Source organism: Mesocricetus auratus, unplaced genomic scaffold (assembly GCF_017639785.1).
Source record: "Mesocricetus auratus isolate SY011 unplaced genomic scaffold, BCM_Maur_2.0 Super-Scaffold_100007, whole genome shotgun sequence".
NCBI classification, from domain to species: Eukaryota; Metazoa; Chordata; class Mammalia; order Rodentia; family Cricetidae; genus Mesocricetus; species Mesocricetus auratus.
This window is the reverse complement of record NW_024429191.1, coordinates 7,930,977-7,951,254: the sequence shown is the minus strand read 5'-3', so window position 1 is coordinate 7,951,254 and position 20,278 is coordinate 7,930,977. Positions and strand designations below refer to the sequence as shown.

Below are 20,278 nucleotides of genomic sequence, written 5' to 3'. Positions count from 1 at the left end.
TCTCTGGGACAATATCAGCACTTCAAGCAACTGCTTATATTCTTTATAGAATCATACAGAACAGTCTTTAAAGATCTCTCTCTCTCTCCCCCTCCCTCCCTCCCTCTCCCTCTCCCTCTCCCTCTCTCTAGGTATCAGACCCACTATAGATGGTTATGAGTCACCATGTGGTTGCTGAGAATTGAACTTGGGACCTCTGGAAGAGCAGTGCTCTTAACCAATGAGCCTTCTTTCCAGCCCTTTAAACACATGATATGATCACTATTAAAACCCAGTAATTGGAAAATGTTTTACAGAGACATTTATTTTGAGTTTTAGATAACTTCCCATAAGAAACTCTATTTTTATTCTCCCATAATAATCACAAGAAACAGCTTTACTCATTTAAGTCTCTAAGAAAAAAGAGACAAATATAGTGACATACACCTTTAATACCAGCATTTGGGAGGCAGGCAGGTGTCTGTGAGCTTAGGACAGCCAGGTCTACACAGAGACAATCTGTTTCAAAAACAAATAAAAAAAGAAAGGGGGGGGGAGAAGGAAGGAAGGAAGGAAAAAGTTACACATATATATGTATTCATATATATACTCACGGTTCAGGATCTAAGGTATCATTTTTCTTCTTTTCAAACTGATCCTTGGAAATTGTCCTTATTTAAAAGAAAAAAAATTTTAATCGACTCACATATACTCCTCTACCAATTTTTTTCAAAAAATACTATCCCAAACTATCATAAATATTAGTTTGCTTTTACTGTAAGACTTACGATGGTGAAATTGTGCTGAGATTGAAATATGTCTAAATTCAGTCAAGTTCATATGGCGAATAGCCACTAAACTGGATATTGTTTAAGACCACAGCCAACACATCCTCAACACAAGGTGAAAATCTACTGAGGATTCCCATTTTGGAAGGGTGGAGTATTTGGGTTTCAATCCATGCATATGTGAATTACTTCTAACACATGGTATTACATAACTTTTTATTGTTGTTGTTTTTTTAAAAACAAAAAACATTTGCATATTCTGTGTGTATGTTTGTGTGCACGCACCCATGCAAGCATGTGTGAACATGATGGGTGGCAACATATGTCTCAGTGCTCCTGTGGAAACCAGAGTACAGCTCTATTAAGTTGTTTCTCTCCTTCCACATGAATGTGGGTTGCCAGATTTGCAATGAACGTGTCTGTACCTATTAATTCATTTCACTGGTCCCTTTCTGTATCTTTTGTTTTTATTCTAAGTGACATGCAAAAACTTTAAAAAATTGCACATATTAATAGTATACCACATATCTGACCCTTGTGCATAATGCTTAAATTAGGCTAAACATACTAATCACCTCCTGTTGGAGTGGGGGCACAAAAAATTTTCAAAATCCTTCCTCTTAGTGTTATGAAAAGCACAGTATACAACTGTTATTGACTGTCACCATGCTGTGAAAGAGCAACCCAATGTGTTGCTGGTATCTAACTGAACCTTAGCATTTATTGATTAACCTTCTCCCATCCCTGTGCCCTACAATTCAATGATTAACTTCAATGAGATCAAAGAATTAAGATGACAAGGGTAATAAAATCATTTTGGTGCACAGTCTTCCTGGGGCCAGATTTCCAACATGACAAGAAGCATGGAAGACTGGGGAAAACTGCAGAAAAGGGAAGCAGGCTAGGGAAGATGTGCAGGCCAGCATGCCTTTAGGTACCTTACAAATATAAATGAGTTGAGTACCTACTGTGATTTTCATTTCTCTTGCTGTGGTCTGGTTATGATGCCACTCAAAGGAACTTCATCAGAAGACAAGCAGGGATATGCAGGAATAAATTAACAGACATACTAAACCCAGCTAGGGAGCAAGATTCAGACCACCAGCAAGGAATGATAGGTATTTTTATGTTACAATAGAAGACGTGGATAAAGGATTGGAATCTAACCTGTAGTAGCTCAGTCACTTAAAAGATAAAGGTTTAAAAGATAAAGTTAATTCCAAAAGTTTCTGTTGCTGATGTTAAATTTATAAAATATTATTTTATTTATTTTTATGTGCACTGGTTATCTTATCTACATGTATGTCTATGTGAGGGTGTCGATGCCCTAGAACTGCCATGTGGTTGCTGGGAATTGAACCCAGGTATTCTGGAAGAGCAGCCAGTGCTCCTAACCTCTGAGCCACTTTTACAAACCTGTTTTGTTTTTGTTTTTGTTTTTTTCGAGACAGTGTTTCTCTGTATTGTTTTGAAGCCTGTCCTGGAACTTCCTCGGTAGACCAGGTTGGTCTCGAACTCACAGAGATCCATCTGGGATTAAAGGTGTGTGCTGTTGGTGGTGATTTGTATGCAAAGCTCATTTTCTGTGGATAAGGCTATCTGGTTTCTTAGGTGTTAACTGAAGTTAGAATTTTCAAGTAAAAGTTACCCACCACCATGAAGAAAGCTATTTGTCAGTGAAATATACAAAGGTCTAGAACTGAATAGTTCCTGTCTGGAATGGAATAACATAGAGAACTAGTGTTGCTCTCTGAGTGACGCTTCTATCTTCAAGTATAAATATCTATGCCCATGCAACCATGTTTACATTAGGGGTGGGTATAGTTAATACGTGAAGAAAAAACACAAATTGCACACAACTCAAAATGGCACATTCTGGATTCTTCTTTAGTGATGAACCCAAGGAAGTATGGCAAGATAGTACTTACGTCTGAGGTTGGGAAGGGTCGTCACCCAGGGTCACATTCTCGCCCTGGATCTCTGTGAAACACTTCTCACAGAAATGATACCTGTCAGCAAGAAGGCCATACTTGGGTGAACTGGTCCATCACAACATACAGCCACCCAAGCAACGAAGCCACCAATCAGAGCAGGGCAGAGCACCACGACGAAGGGGGGGCGTTGTTGGTTGATTGATGGGTCAGTGAGGACAATGAAAGGAACAGGGGGGTAGGCGGGGAAGGGCAGAATTAGAGAACAGGGAAGGGAACAAATAGCACAGACACAGAGGTAAGACGCAAACACCAGACAACACAAAGCAGAAAGCCAAGGCAAAGCATTGATTAGCATTCGGTCTCATTGCACGCATCATAGGCCATCATCACTAACAACGACAGGTTTGGTCCAGCTCCAAGATGCAAATGCTTTCAAGGAGTTAATACTAGGATTGCATGGAGCCTAAATTTAGAATTCTCAATTTTGTTATAAAAAATCAAATATTGAGCCAGGGTTTAAAATACAAAATTTTACTTTGAACAACAGTATAAGAAAAGCCTTTAAAAAGCAAGTTAAACTAGAATAGCTTCATTTTCAAAATGGAAATTTTATGCTCGACAGCATCAGAGGTTTTATTTCCAGTATTAAGCCAGATCTTCTAATGTGTGACAATGCTGAGCACCCAGAAACATTTTTTTGTTGTTGCTGTTTGTTATTTTCTCAAGTTAATCACTGTTAATAATAATTGTGATATAATACAAATGAAACCAAATCCATATTCTAGACAAACACTTAACAGAAATGCAGTCAGGGTTGAAGACTTTCCAGCCATTTATTAATAAGAATATACAGAGAAAAGCTGTGATATATTGTATAAACAATACAATATATGCAAACCCACAAACAATTTTTGAAGCTTTGGTTCACTTCTAAGCTGTGATTTTAATTTTGATACTGGGATCAATCATTCATGAGATACAAGGCGAATGACTGTTCTGACTTGGTATCAACCCAAGTTAAGCAAATTTAGAGAGTTAATCTTTAAGTAGCACAATCTGCATTTGAAAAATTATTCATCATCCCAATTTCTTGTGTGATAATAATAGAGAGCCTGGGCTCATGCTATTAAGTGACAACAATTAAAATAAAGACTATTAAATGTTTGGAAAGGACAAGAATGAGAAGTTAACAAAAAGGCGGATTCTGCATAAAACAAGATGAGCACACAAAAATACTATAAAATAAACAAGCTGAATGGAGATAAATTACACAGGCAAAAAGATGAGCATTAGCTAGCAGCAGCAGTACAATAAATGCGGTTTAGTGCTCATAACTACATCTACAAGATACCAAGAAGGATTAGTATTAGGGACACTGATGAGACTTGGGGCACGAGCTGAACCCCCAGTGCAGTCTCTCTCTCTCTCTCTCTCTCTCTCTCTCTCTCTCTCTCTCTCTCTCTCTCTCTCTCTCTCTCTCTCTCTCTCTCTCTCTGCTACAGAATGAGACATGAGGCATAAGGAAAGGCCCCCACAAGTCCCAGTTTTATCTTCATTAAAACATTGAGCATTTTTTTCCACAGACTTCACTAGACACATGCAGCTAATTTAAAGCATCCAACTTCATTCAAAGCATTCATAACATTTCCAGGTTATCTAATTTTTCACATTATATTGATGAACAGGGCAAATTCACTGTAGATAATAGTTTCTTGCCAGGACAAGATTAAAAATTGACTAGAAACAGTTTTGAATGAACCGCAGTAATGTCCTTGTCATTCACTATTTTGTAAATTATTCTTATAGAGACCAAAAAAAAAAAAAAAAAAAAAGAAAGAAAGAAAGAAAGAAAGAAAGAAAGAAAGAAAGAAAGAAATCTTCCATCTACAGCAGGACATGGCACAAGCAGACATATCCTCCAGCTAAGAACCTACTACTGTGGGCCAGCAAGAAGTGCTACCCAATTTTAAATGAAACTACCACAATCACAAGAACTTGGAAAAACTCAGCATTTTCACTAAGTCAGTAAAGCCTCACAACATGCAGGACACAAGAACATGAACCAATTGTTTCCAGTGGCAGGAACTAATGCAGAAATAAGTACTGATGACCGACAGGCAGCCTGGGAGTGGCTGAGGAAACCTAAACTCTCTGTATGTGACCAATTTCCACTTCTGAGAATCTCAGGGACACAAAATTTGAAGGATAGTGTTAAGACTCTGGTGTCTGTCCCAAAGCATTGGCAGAGAAAGTTGCAAATAATGGAGCCTGTTCGTTAAAAAGGTGAGAGGGCAGGGCCCATGACCTCACTTCATCAGCCTTCACTGAGATGGAGACAGTGATGGAACATGTCCAGTCCTGGATAACAGATATGGTGTAGACAAAGTCTACACTTGATTCTCCCCTAAAAATAAAGGTTCAGAAGTTCACCTCTTCACCATTAACAGCCTGGATAACATTTTATCCTGTGTGAAGAAGTAGTGTGATGAATATGCAACTGAGAAGGAGAAATACTTCATGTAATCCTAAGATTGTGTAAATCTGGGTTGCTAAGTTAGTACATGTAACTATATGATTTAGCTGTGAGGGTAGTTAAATGTATGATCATTTCAAATGCAGATTGTTTTAAGTACTCTTTCAGTATTTGCAAACTGAGGTATCCATAGATAATTTCTACATGAGCTTCAGATAATTACTGGAAAAGCTGTAACAGTTTCCTCAAAGTGAGTCACTTTTAAATTTTAAAAGTGTAGAAACAAGTGAAAACGGAAATACACACTAGCATAAGCATTAAGAATTTCACTTGTTTAAATGGCCTGGAGAATGTTTTACTGATTTAAGTGCCTAAAACTTTAGCACAAGTGAAAACTACTTATTGAAACACAATAGTGTTCACAGTCAATTTGAAAAAAAAAAAAAAGACGAGCAACCAAATGTTCATTGTTGAATTTGGTTTGAATTTGAATTTGTAGGGAAGACACTGGTTTTTTAGAATTACAGGGTATTAATCAATTCATGTGCTTTTCTAGGAACACAGAGGGTACAAAAGCTTCTGAATTTATCGGTCATAGGATACAACTCCTATACTTTCATTTTCATTTAAGAAAAATCATTTTTGCTTAGTAAAAGTGTTCTACACAAAAATAAAATTGGGCATTTCAGGACTTCCAGAATAGGCCTGGTGTTTGTCCTCTATTACTGAACTTCCCTGATCTACCAGTTCAATTTACCTTTAATTACTCTCAGTGGATGGGCCCCGATATGTGTAAGCCATTGCAAGCAGAGTTCCTAAGCACCCAGGAACAGTGAGACAATGCAAATGCCTAAACACTTAGAGACATTGGGCAGTATCATATTTTCCTTCATGACCAAAACTGTTAGCTACAAGAGTATCAGGCACAGTAGTTTCAAAGGCATAATTAATATTAATCCATACACTCTTGCAACTCTAGAAGTCAGGTGCTGTGGTCTCCACCTGTAATCCTAGCACTCAGGAGGCTGAGGCAAGCAGATCAAGTTTGAGGCCAGTTGCGCCATACTGAGACCCTGTCTCATCAACAACAACAACAACAATAAAAACCAACCAAACAACCAACCAAAAACCATACCAAAACGAACCAAAATCAACCAGCCAAATAAACAAACTTACAACTTTATATAGATCAAATGGTATTCAAAGCACATTCCTGTGCATTATTCCATTGAAGTCAGGATAAGAGCCTGTTAGGAAAGATCCTATTGTGGTTGGGCAAAGTTAAGTTTGATACACAATGAAGATGTGCTACAGGAGTCAAAGGGCTAAAAGAATAAATGGAGGGGACAATTCCTGCATAATACATAGTCACTGTGAGAGGATCGCACAATGAGGAGTTATGGTATCCCTTCAATTTTGTCTTACAATGTTTCTACTGAGAAGCTGTGCGTGACAAGCATGAGCAATGTCCTGGATTCTATCCACAGCAACAAACATCACAGATCACAAAACAAAACACCTTGGCAACCCCCGCCCTCACAAATCCCTTCTATTTAAGAAGAGGAGTGTTTAGACAGAAATTAAATTATGATGTTATTTTCAGCAGAACAGGTTGTTCAGGCTGCACTTCTATTAGAGATGACCCTAAGCCAGGCTGAAGAACAGCAGACTGATCACAAATAGCTTAGGAGTCTTCCTTTTTGATGTTTTAAAATTTTTAAAATTTTTGTGTGCACATATGTGCATGTGGAGATCAGATGGCAACTTGAGGGAGTCAGTAGTCTTTTATCATGCAGGTCCAGGAATCAAACTCTGGTTACCAAGTTTGACAATAAATGCCATCTTGTCAGCAATCAAGTTCTTTTTATGGAAAAAAAAAAGTAGCATTTGCATAAGAGCTACTATGAAGACAGTTACATTTTCTTTTAAAATTACAAGTATAACTCCAAAAAAAAAAAAACCCAGAAAATTTCAAAATTCCAAATTTGTCAGGCCTATGTGTGTGAATATATCCCTGAACAAGTTGACAGCTCCGTTGACTTTATTATGGCCCAAATAAGAAAAAGTATGACTGTCCAAAGCACCAAAGGCCTAAGACTGAGACCAGCTCCGTGTTGGTCACACCAAGGCTCTTGCTGCTGGCTCACCTACACTGACTTCAGTGTAAGCCACAGCTTCAAGGTCTCATAACACAACGGAAAAAGAAGAATTTAACTTTACTTCATCCTAGCAAAAAAACAGGTGAATATTTAGGAACTTAATTTTCAAAACAAGCCTCGAACTGCAGAAATTATGTGTGTATTATTATCTCGCTGTTCTTCTGTGTAAGGAGACCTATTCTAGTCTAACCAGCTTCACACTCAAAAAGAAAGGATAGCAACTATTTTCCAGGTAGGCCTACCACTATCAAAGACAATAGTATCACAAACAAAAGATCCTTTAAAACAAATAAAAACTAAGAGCAGGGCCTTGATGTGCTCCCACCAGCCTCAGGAGAGCCATTCTTGAATTCACAGGCGAACAACAGCCCTCTCGTTGCAGTATTAGCAAGAGTAACCTTGTACTCTTTTTTAAAAAACAAAACAAACAAAACCTCTCAAGTCTACCAGAAATAATGTAGGCATGCATTTTCTGTAGAATAAAGTGAAACTTTCTATTTTCTGAATATCTTAAAAGTCATTCAGGCTTTTCCAAGGTAGTCTCAACTTTGGCCTCTTGGCTACTGTGTTATATTTCAGGTAATTACTATTGAGCTACAGCCTCACCTCAGGGTAATATGACTTTTTACTATAAATATACGCTGCTGCTTCTTTTTGTTATTGTCGTTTTGTTTTGAGACAGAGTCTCTCTCTCTCTACATAACTCTGGCTGTCCTGGAACTCATCTTGTAGACCAGGCTGGCCTCAAACTTATAGACCTGCCTGCCTCTGTCTTCAAGTGCTGGGATTAAAGGTCTGTGCCACCATGTTCAGCAAATGTTATGTTTTAAAATCAGGAGACCAAGGAGCTTCCTGATCTACCAAGAAGCACAGAAATTGTGGTACCTTTAATAGGAATTCAGGAAATAAATAACACACCCAGGCTATGATCAGATGCACAACCCTTGTCTTAACACCTTCCTTTGCTCTGGAATACAGGCACCTGCATGATGCTTACCTATTCTGATAGCTGTAGTAGGCTGCATCACGAGGAATTGTACACAGCTGCTTCCCATAACAGCATAAAGTCTGTGGGGAAAACTCATACTGCAAAAACAAGGAGAAAATACTAAACATACATTCCATTAGCACCATCAAGTATTCTAGCACGCTATGGAGTCACACCGAGCTGTTATGTTACTAACTAGAACACAAGGTAAAATTCTAAAAATGTTTATAGCTATTTCAAGACACTTTTGGACTTATATCACAGAACTGGAATACCTTTGGCTTCTGGTATTTCAGACAGACACAATGATCATGGGAAAATGATAAAGGCCAGCCAGTGAGTACCTCTGACTTTAACCATGACATCATGTCAGGAAGTCAAATGTTACAAAGACTACACATTACCCTAGAGCTCCTGAGCATCTTAGTGTAACACAACTTTGGCCAGATTAACCAGAAAAATATACCTTTCGTCCACAGCAATATCCGAGAGACTGCATAACAGGGTCAATTTCTTGCTCAAAGACTTCTGCAAGTTTACTACAAAATTTATACACCCGGGATGTCTTTCGATTATATAGCCAAGCATTGTTGAACATAAGCCAGACATCATCCACATACTGCCAGGGTTCTTGGTACTGCCCTGTATCCAGCTTCCGTTTGATAGTAGAAAGGTCCATAGGATTCTTCACAATATCAAAATAATCCTAAAAATAAAAAAAGTCAACTATGTGAGTGAATCCCCCAAAGTTTAACAATAAAAGGATCAGGCATTGTGTTCCCAAGAATAAGAAATGGAAGTAAAAAGAAAATAATCCCAAAAATTCCTCTGATTTGACTCATTTAATATTGGCAACTGATATGTACAAAGTATTAAATTACTGCAAAGGCAAAGTAAAGAAAAATAATTTTCATGAAAATGAGGACTTTAATTTACTGAATAAATTCAGGAAATAAATAACACACCCAGGCTATGATCAGATGTACAATCCTTGTCTTAACACCTTCCTTTGCTCTGGAATATTTATTTACTGTATACTTCTGCAGATTCCCTTTGGTTTATATAACAAAATGTAATTTAATGATTAACACACACACCAAACTCAAAAGACATGGCCTTTCCAAGTATCCCAGGGATATCAAATAGGGATTGATTATGTATATCATAATTAGCATTTTAATTTTTAAAGCCAATCCTTTTAGATAAACTTATAAATATAAAGAGGCTCTGTGCTAAAGGAAGTGGGCTTGAATGCAAACAAATGCTTCTGTTCCACCAATAACTGCTGACAGATACAATTTTTATATTAGGGGGAATCCTCAAAGCAAGGTATTAACCAATTTTAAGAGATAAAACAACAGATACCATAAGTTCTAACCCATCTTTCATATTAACTTACTGGGATTCCTAGGAGCTGGGGATCTACGGGTTGCCGAAAAGGTAAAGACTCTGGGTCCTGTTTGTAGAGTGCTTCTAGAGTTGGCATAAGTGCCTGGCGCAGCTCCTCAGGTTTAAAGACTAGAAGGAGAGAACATCAGGAAGAGAAAGTACATAATGGGTGCCCAGACACATCTATCATCACATCCAAACTACAAGTCCAGTGGCTTCTACTTCCCAGCCACAATTCTTTTCGACATTCACAATAAGAATCCTTGAACTAGAGTGAGGTGTAAGTTGGGGTTTCTGAACATAGTAAAGTGGCTTCAGACCATGGAGGTTTTTTTCAACAAAAACTTCCAATCTTCAAATATTGCTGGAACAGAAAACAAAGTTAATATCCAATTTTGCTTCCCTAATCAAACTGGGAAGTAAATAAAGCCATTTCAATGCAGAGGCCTTTTCTCTGATGATGCTTTTCTATTGCTGGCTTAGTTAAATTCAACTCACTTGAAATAAACCTTTATCTACTGCACCCTAATATACAAATGTAAAAAAAAATAACTAACTCAAAAACAGTAGATTCTAAAAGTTCCAGTATTTCTCCAACATTTGTCAGTGCCCACATCTCTCACCTCTCAGCCATCACAATTCCTACTACCTATTCTGCTTTGGCCACTGTGCCCTTAATTCCAGTGCTCAGGAGAGTGAGGCAAGAGGACTGACTGCTTTGATTTCCAGGCCAGCTTGGGCTATGGAGTGAGACCCTGTCACAAAGGAAGTAGCCAGCCAGCCAAAAATAAAAAAATAAAAGTAAATAATAAATAAAATGGCTGTCAAATATCTTCAAGATAGGACAGGATTTCTCTGTATTGTTTTGGAGGCTGTCCTGGAACTCGCTTTGTAGACCAGGCTGGCCTTGAACTCATAGAGATCCGCCTGCCTTTGCCTCCCAAGTGCTGGGATTAAAGGCATGCACCACCAACGCTGGCTCAGATTGTTTTTATGGTGTGCAGGGGCTTAGGTTCTCAGACAGGACTGTTTTTATTTTATTTATTTATTTTTTATATTTTGTAGGCCATGGTGTTGAATGCTTTTAATTCTAATATTTGCTTGGGTGTACAGGGTTTGTGTGTGTGTGTGAGAGAGAGAGAGAGAGAGAGAGAGAGGGAGGGAGGGAGAGGGAGAGGGAGAGGGAGAGGGAGAGAGGGAGACAGAGAGAGAGAGACAGAGAGAGACAGAGAGAGACAGAGAGAGAGAGAGAGAGAGAGAGAGAGTTTAAGATCAGCTGAGAGAGAGACAAAGAGACAGTTCAGCTGCAAGCCAGGCCATGCCAAACAAGCACAGTGAGTTGGACCATGGCATCTATATCTGTTGTCACCTCTGTTAGGGGGTCTAACTTGTCAAATTCTGGAATTTTACCTGATTATTTTTTCATGTGAAAGGTTAACACAGAAATTCAACTTTAACATCCTCACTTTAGGTATGTCGACTGATGCACCAGGGTTCCCCCATAATTTATCCCCTTCAGAGCAGGGAACCATCAGGTCTCCTGAGGACCTTGTGACAGATGCTGCATTTTCTGCAGGACACCTGGCTGCTCTGGCCCTTGAAGTACTGGCTCAAGGTCTAGATGAGCAGAGAAGACTCCCTATTATAAAATCTCCAGGAATCAGCAACACAAAGGCCCACTCAAGCATACATTCCTAGAAGCCTTGTAAATAAATGAACATTCTTGCTTTATTTCTGCTTAGTTCTTCTGTTTATAAAACAGTTACAAAGGTGCATCTGGTTGTTTTTCCGTTTTGTTTTTTTATCTTCTGAGACAGGGACTCATAATGCATAGGCTAGAATTGACTACATAGCCCAGGTTCCAGGTTGGCTTTGAAGTAATTATTCCACCATCAGTCTCCTCAAGTGCCACAATGCCAAACTATATCTGGGATCCTAGAGAAATATGGTGTTTCATTTGTAATGTTTCAGGTGTTGTGTGTGTTTATGTGTGTGCATGTGGAGGCCCAAAGCTGATTATTGTTAAGTCTTTCTTGATTGTTCTTTACCTTATTCATCAAGTCAGGGTCTCTTAAGTTAACTCAGAGCTTGTAGGAATGGCTAGTCTAGCTAGCTAGCTTGTTCCAGAAACCCCCTTGTCTCTTCTATTTCCTGAGCACTAGAACAAGCAAGCAAGCAAGCATAGCTTGTGTGGGCTCTGGGAATGCTGAACTCTAGTCCCCACGCCTGCTGCATGTGCAATCTCCATAACCCCTTAAATAATTCTTTATAAGAAAACATTTTGCCGGGCGGTGGTGGCGCACGTCTTTAATCCCAGCACTCGGGAGGCAGGTGGATCTCTGTGAGTTCGAGGCCGGGCTGGACCAATAGCCTCCAAAACAATAGAGAAACCCTGTCTCATTAAAAAAAAAAAATTCATCAAAAGCTTTTTCATTCCAATAGATAGGGGAGTGATAAATTATGATCAAAATTCCTACTTTCTGAGTCAAGGTCTCCAAATGCTCTTTGCCTTTTTTAGTGACCAGGAAGAGTATATTTCATGACATATGAAAAGTAAATAAAATTCAAGTTTTAGTCTCAAAATAAACTTTTATTGACACACAGCTATATTCATTTATTTGTACATCATCTGCTGCTGCCTTTGAGGTGATTAGTTTTAACAGAGACCTTATGATGTATGAAGATTGAAATACTAACTATCTAGCCTTTCACAGAAAAGGCCTACTTGACAGGACGTGCTCTACTTCCTAACTTGGGAGATTTAGTCCACATAATCAAAAACCCTCAATTATAAGAGAAGCTTTTTCCCTGTGGATCTTTGCTGCCTCAGTCGCCAACATTCTCTGCACTCTTTCTCAAATGTGCCTGTCACCTGATGCTGTTAACTTCCAAGGTCCAGGTCACCATGTTAAGCAAGGATCAGTTGACAATCTTCCAACACCCTATTGCTTCTTACCATGGACAAATCTTAAATGGAGCACACCCAATTTTTACTTGTCCTGAGCTAACCTCACACATCTGAAGCTTCATAGTCCCACTCTATGCCAAGTCACAGCAGCTATAGCCCCTTACTCCTCTCCATTAGCAGAAATCTCTAATTCCCACACATATGTGCTGATAGCACAAACATGCTGATAGTGATCATTTGCTTCAAATGAGAACATTTTTGTTCATCAGTTCTTTATACCTGTCTCTGCAGAACCTACATTTCTTAGCAAGCTAAGATTATAGAGGCTTTTCAACTCTGCCTATCTTGTCTACAGAATCTCATCTCACAAGACAACGCACATGGTCCTTGAGTGTGTGCGTTGTATGCACACCTCTGCACACATTCATGGTGGCCAGGAGGACAACTGGTATTCTGCCTTATTCCTTTAAGAAGTCTTGCACTGAACCTGTAATTAGGCTGGTGGCTGGCAAGCTCCTGCTTTCTGTCTCTGCCTCTTACAGTGCTTGAGTTACAGATACACAAGGACAGCCATACCCAGCCCTTTTCACAAGTGACAGGATCTGAACTCAGGTCCTCACGTTTGCCCAGCAAACTCTTCCTTACATACTGAACCTCTCCAGCCTCTGCTGGCTCCATTCTCAGAAGTAAAACTTAGAAAATGACAAGCAAGGAACATAAAGGGGAATTTGTAATCATTTTCCTGCCTTAGCTTTCAGTCTTTGGTGAGGAAGCACGATATAGTCCCTAAGTTACAGAAAAGGTGACCTACTTTTTTTGCGTGGTTGGGAAGGGGATGTTGACTGTGAGGCTGTGCCATTAGCACTGTTCTCTTCTTCCTCTTTAGCTTCCACTTTTACTTCGGGTTTCTTTTCTTCTGCCTCCATTGGTTCAGACTTCTGCTCTGATGAGTCTGTTTCTTCTTTTACTTGGGAAGATCCTTGTAAATCCTCTTCCATCATCTTGAGAAAAACAGAGTCACAGAAGACAGTAAATGTCAGATCACTGCAACCTGGTCCAGCTTTACTCTTAGGTCTCTTTGCACACACAGGCTTGCTAAACGAACACTTAGCAAGCCTGTTACACGTAACGGTTGCAATCACAGTTCTAATTAAAAACTTTTTCGGAGCTGGAGAGATGGCTCAGAGGTTAAGAGAGGACTGATTGCTCTTCCAGAGGTCCTCAGTTCAATTCCCAGCAACCACATGGTGGCTCACAGCCATCTAGTGCCCTCTTCTGGTGTGCAGGCGTACATGGAATGTTGTATACACAATAAATAAATCTTTAAAAAAGAAAAAAACTTTTTCAGTGTAAAAGTATGTTTACATGGCTCAATAAAATATTGATGCATCTACTTTGGAAGTAAATGTATCTTAGAAAACTGAAACAAAGATGAAAACAACATGCTCTGAGATAAAGAGTGTGATTTGAGACTTGGGACTACTTGGGAAGAAAGTGTCCTACCTGAGGGACACAACATCCCACATTAGGTGAGACACTGGCAGTCATTAAAGGAGTTTAAGTGCACTGGTCACAAGGTTGCTCATCTTTTGAGAGAAATCAGGTATCTAAGGTTTGATTTGCAACTTTCTGATTTTTAAAATAACAGGCAGAGCAGGCCAAACGACAACACAAATTTACAGGCTGGATTCAGCTCTTGGCCCGATTTCAATTTCTGTCGTAAGCTAGTAGTAAATGACTATATCACCCCTTCTGTAGAACTAGAAATCAATGAAGAATATCAACAAAAAAGATTTATAGAAAATTCAAACATTTAAAATGAACATCCAAAATATCATGATAGGTCCTTAGGATGCGTAGGTAAAGCTATCACACACAAGCCATGTACTGTCGCCTAGGGGAAGAACATCTACCTCAGACCGAGGTTCCCCCTTGGATTCACCAGGATCAGGCTCAGCATCATCTGTCTGGACTTCTGTCTTCATTTCCAGCATGGGCACATCAGGTCCTGGCTGCTGGGAACTGGTTTCAGCACTGGTCACAGAGGAGGGAGTGGGGACCCTATTATCAATGCTGGCTGCTGCCTGAGAAAGCTGCAAAAAAATCATAATCATTCATCGCTGTAAAGCAGGTAACATCAATGACCTTCTGTTCCTGCCCTCCCAATCCCAGTCTTCTGTTTAGTATTTCTCTATACAACCGAAGCACCTAGTAGAAACACTAAAGGACAGAAGCTCCCAGAAGGAGCTCTAGAGGAAGTCACTTCCAGAAACTTAATTTACCCCACACCAAAAATAGATAGACAGACAGACAGACAAGTTTTAGGGGATGCAGAGCTAGAAAAAGTTTTCTAAATTCTAACATAAAATTATTTTCTCTTGGCTTTCTACTGGATTGTTTTACCATTACTTCCCTTCATTGGCATTCAGGCTTATTGAGAAAGGCAAACTATAAACACCCAAGTAGTTATGAAGAGGCTGGGAAATAATGACCTATGTAAAGCAGAATATCCAACGAGCCTGTGTTAACACAGAACAGTGATGGTGGTAGAGTGAACAAACACTCCACGGCCATGTAACAGACTTTATCCAATGAAGTATTACATAAACAAATAAAGGAGATAAAAAGATTGAAATCTTTTTTGAGAGTATAGTATGCAGTCAGTGGCAGAGTGCTAGCCTAGTGTTTGCAGGGCCCTGATTTGAAAACAGGAAACATTACTTTATTTAGAGATAAAATGCAGTCAGAGTAAGTATGAGAAGGCAAAATAATAATGTTATCTTTGGTACTTTGATTCTGTCATATTACAAATATCCTGAGTATCTAAGAATGGAATTAATGCAAATCTGGGAGGAGGGGATCTATAGGTTAGACTTAGGAAAACAATACTAAAGTTTCTGTATTTCTAGAAAGGCATTTGGGTAGGCAATGGCCAGTAGGCCTGGGATGATAAAGGACACATCTCCCATCCTTCCAATGCCACCTACAGAGAGGAATGGACTGTTTAGAGCCACAGAAGGTATAACTCTCGCTCTGCTGTTTCATTATAAGAAAAGTTTCCTATCTGAAAGAAGGCTGATTCTCCAGGTTGGCGGACCTGTAGTTTGGAACATAACATTTTACCAAACCTACAAAACTAGGCACAAAAGCTATTAAAACCTGGACAATATTAATTTAGAAAATAGGGAAAATAACTGTTGCACATACAGTATAATAGTTCTATCCATGCTGTGATGCATCAATGACTATTAATTTCTGTAAACTACTTCAACTAAGGGTTTGTAATAAGCCATGCCTTTAGGGCCATCGTAGGAACAAATCACAACTCCTTGCAGTTCCATCAGGGACACCCCCACACATTTTGGCATTAGAGCAAAATGCTACAGCATCTTGACAAGAGTTCTGGTCTCTCTGTCTCTGTCCCTCCCTCTTCCTACTCCTCCTTCTTTTTTTTTTTTTTTTAAAAGACAGGGTCTTACTTTGTAGCTCTGACTAGCCTTATGCTCACAAAGATTTGGCTACCTCTCTGTCCCAAGTGCCTGACAGAACATTCTTATGGGAAGGCATCCTTAAGAGTTTGGCTTGATAGTGACAGACTAAAAGGCTCACCGGTGTGCCAGGAGGCTGAGTGTGCACAGGTGTTGGCTGCTGCTGTGATGACTGGGGGGTAGCCACAGATGGTGGCTGCACTGGGGTTTGAGGCTGAGGAGTCACCTGGGCCTGTGCTGCTGCCTGGACTGTAGGGGTACTCTGTGTTTGGGCAGCACTGGGCACTGAGCCAGGAGTTGGGGTAGGGGTCTGCCCAGATGACACAGGAGTGGATGGTTGAGTGGGAGCTGCTGGCTGGGGAGGTGTCATCCCAGGTGGTGTTGGATGTTGGAGAGAAGGCATGCCAGCAGCTGTGGAAGCAGGAGGTGGAGTCGGGTGCAATGGTGATTGTGTCACTGGTGGGCAGGGCAACTGGCTGGCCTGGGGTGCCAGCATGTTCAGTGGGTTAGGAAGAGCACCACCAGGCACCTGGCCCTAAAAGAAACAGACAAAGCATGTTAAAACTACTTTACTCAGTTGAAAACTTAAAAGACTTGAAAAAATTTTAATCATACTTTAATTACTTCTGCTAGTTTCATAGGGATGCTCCATTTACACAAATTCACAGAGTATAAACATTTATACTATACACTGTACCATGTAAAAGTTCACTCACACTAAACTGCTATAATATCTGGCTTAGACACCTGTTTACTTAGCTTATTGACTTCCTGTTTTGTCACATCTACTTGTAACTTAGAGACCACTGAAAAGGGTTGCTTTTTTTCTTTTTGGGGAGAGTTGAGACACTGTATCATGTCAGTTTAGTGGTTTTCCAAGGTGAGAAGCTTGAGAATGGTTAACCTTTCAAAAAATGAATCAACATCACCGTTCCAAAGAGAAGATTGGTGTAGGTACTCAGGACAGTTTTACAGGATGAAAACCACAACCAGCCATATACTTAAATATTGTCTGTAACTATTTGAACACATGTAAAAGCAGAGCTAAACAGTTAAGACTATACTCCAGAAAAACAAACATATTTACTATTTGGCTTTTTATAGAAAAGTTTTTGTGGCACATGGCTGAGACAGGAAAACTGCAGTCTGTACTACTACATAAAGAACTGTGGCAAGGAGGGGAGTTGGTTTCCTGATCTCTGTTCTAAAGAAATGAGATGATATGATAGAGAAAATTAATCATTATGGAGTAAATCTAATATATTCAACAACGCATTTAACATTAGCTCATTGATTAAAAAACATAAATTTTATATTTTGAGAAAGATTTGGCCTATTTTAAATACTTTGTATACAGCTGACATTTGATACACTACAAATAAACAGAGCGGGGGGGAAAGCAATAAAATGAATGAAACATGTTCAATAAGAAGAGTGCTATGATTCCAATGATTTTGCTAGCCTGACACCCCAACACAGGCAGTAAGACACAAAAATTGAGTCATTAAGAGGAAAATTGACTCGTCTTAAAGTTACAGCATTTCTCAGGGTGACATGTTAATCTTAGATCTCTAAAAAACACAAACAGCAACCAAAACCCAAAGATCAAAACATCAAGCATGAACCAAAACCAAAAAAACAAACAAAAACCACACACAATCATCTTATTTTCTGTTTAGTTTTCCTAGAAAGAACAGAAGGATTAAAAATTACAGGACAAAGTGGAGAACAATGAAGAGATATATATTCTAGAACTATAACGTCTATAAAATAAGACAGAATATTGTTCCAGAGGCTGGGGCAACATAAATACTGATTGTCTAGGTTCCCACACTAAATGTACCTGTGAAACGCCTGTCTGGGCTGCTGGCTGCCCCATACTGACACTGTTCACACTCATTGCCCCACTGGATGATGGGAACTGGTTCTGTGGCAGAAACTGGTTCTGAGTGGGCGCCTGGGCCATCATGTTGTTGGCATGGGTGCTCATCATGTTAGGAGGCTGAGGCATCCGGGAAGGAGAAATGGCCATCTATAAGACAAGAATCAGGAGTGCTACAGTACAGAAAGCAATAGGCCAGAGTCTTCAAGACATACAGTGTAATGGAGATCCAAAGTCTTACACATCTAGTACATTTTGGTCTTAAAGGTCCGCACTTGACAAGGACTGTTTCTAGGCACTTTTCTACACTTTCTTAAACAATCTCTTAATTAAGTCAATACTGAATTGTCCTCTGAATAGCAATCAATAGCATCCAATAATTTAGAATTCAACTGCTTGTTTAAGAGAAACAAAGGAAAAGCACTTACACCTGGAACTGAGGCCATGCTGTTCATCTGGACAGAGTGATTCATGGGGGAAGCTGCACGAGGTCCCATTGGAGCTTGTGGCAACTGGACATTTCCCAGGGACATTGGGTTAAATGAATTCATCCCTGCAAACAGTTATGACAGTTCATTAATGAAAGCATAGACAAGACAAAAAATGCATTCATCAAGAAAACTAAGACAGAACACATGGGTAACAGACAATAGAAAGGAACCTACAAGCAAATCACAGCATATGGTAGTAGCCTTCCCATATCTGATGGGAGCAGTGGATGGGAAGGTCAGGAGAGCTAGGGGTAGAAGATGACATGAGGACAGGTTGGAACAAACCAGAACTAATGTGTATAAAGCATGGAAGCAGAAAAGGAGGCCTTGTGAAGGAATGAGATTGCCCCATCTACACACCAGATATTTCTTAAGACTACCTGAGTGCATCCCTACTTAACCATCCTAGTAGCAATTGACTCCCATTATTCCAGGCTTCCAAGCTTCTAGGCTAGGTTGATACTATTGTTAGAAACTGTGCTAAGACTCAAATCAGCATCTCAATTTTGCAAGTAGTTTGGTAGAAAGTACCCAAAGGCTACCCTCAGCCTTCACTTGTTTGCAGAAACACCACACCAATGACAAAGGCTCTGTTGAAAAGTACCTTCAGAACACAGGGATTAGTTCTTAGAAACTTTCCATAAACTATGCAAACTGTAGACTCTAAATAAATCCCAGTTCAAGTTGTTATTTTGCCCAACATTGTAATGTAAAAGAATTCTTGAGTATGTTTTTGAGAGACCTTGCCTCACCACTGCTATAGCCACAAGAGGATCTTCTTATACTTTCAGTGACTATCCAAAACTTTCACCTTCAAATGGTCAAATTCAACAAGGCCTAAGTGAAGTTTCCAGGAAGCTTATAACATAAAAGTCTCCTCTCCATGACAATTTTGTGCAAATACTGAGAAACAACATTGAAAGAAACCCACATTTGTAGGCACTGATGTTGCCAGGAATATAGGCTGGCAAGTACTGACCCAGATAATGTCTCTTACCATCTGTAGCTAACTAGTTATCTTATCAGATCCCAACACAACTGTGGCTCCCTATCTAAATCAATGTCCATGTACCCACGCTAAATTTCTTAACCACTTGACTTCCTCGATCCCTCAAATCCAATCCATCCAAACAAGTTCTTGGCAAGTTTATTCAGTGTCTATTTCAGTGTGCAATAATACTGTTACAACTTCAAATCACTTACCAGTCCCTCTCAAACTGCAATGCCTTTCTTTACCATTTAGATAATGCTCCCATTTCATTTCAAAACCTGGAGCAAAACCCTGATGTTCAGGTCTCAATATGCCAGGAGCTGAAAAGCATACAAATGCTCCCCAGCTCTGAAGTCCTTATCTACTCCAAAAAAAAAAACCCCACAGAATTTTGAATTGAGCCTTTAATGGTTTAGACAGCTATCACTACTCCAGCCAGGCATGGAGCTATGCACACAGCCTCCTGTGGCTGATAACTATTCACCCTAAGGGCCTGAAGCAGCACTGTACCTTCTCATTCCCCAAGTGATTGACACCAACTGGCTTTCAGACTCTGCTACTGAATGTTCAGAAAGGTCTTTTCCTTCCAAATATATGGTTCTTTTATATAATTTCCTAATAATGTCTCCCCTGGGTTTATTATTATTATTATCATCATTATTGAGGGGGGGTGAGGTTACTGGTCCAAATTCCTATTTTTGACCTCGTTGGAAAACCCTCCTCTAATTTCTGAATTGTAAAAACAACAGACTCACACTATTTGGTGGACTATGTTCTTATCAGAAAGTAAGAATGGAAAGAGCAAAAA

At 39.5% G+C, this 20,278-nt stretch overlaps 1 protein-coding gene across 4 annotated transcripts in view; it reads right to left on the bottom strand.

Moving 5' to 3' along the window:
* LOC101842987 (CREB binding protein) overlaps nt 1–20,278 on the bottom strand; it is a 126,802-nt gene that overhangs the window by 18,011 nt on the left and 88,513 nt on the right. For 2 of the 4 annotated variants that reach the window (XM_040748159.1, XM_040748161.1), the window contains 10 exons: nt 18,417–18,541; nt 17,950–18,138; nt 16,228–16,641; nt 14,532–14,711; nt 13,430–13,619; nt 9,721–9,839; nt 8,788–9,027; nt 8,331–8,419; nt 2,696–2,806; nt 594–650 (listed from right to left, as the gene is read on the bottom strand). In XM_040748159.1, the coding sequence (XP_040604093.1) occupies nt 594–650; nt 2,696–2,806; nt 8,331–8,419; nt 8,788–9,027; nt 9,721–9,839; nt 13,430–13,619; nt 14,532–14,711; nt 16,228–16,641; nt 17,950–18,138; nt 18,417–18,541 (1,714 nt within the window). The remainder of the gene's footprint in view (nt 1–593; nt 651–2,695; nt 2,807–8,330; nt 8,420–8,787; nt 9,028–9,720; nt 9,840–13,429; nt 13,620–14,531; nt 14,712–16,227; nt 16,642–17,949; nt 18,139–18,416; nt 18,542–20,278) is intronic. The other 2 variants (XM_040748160.1, XM_040748162.1) reach the window with 1 other exon arrangement.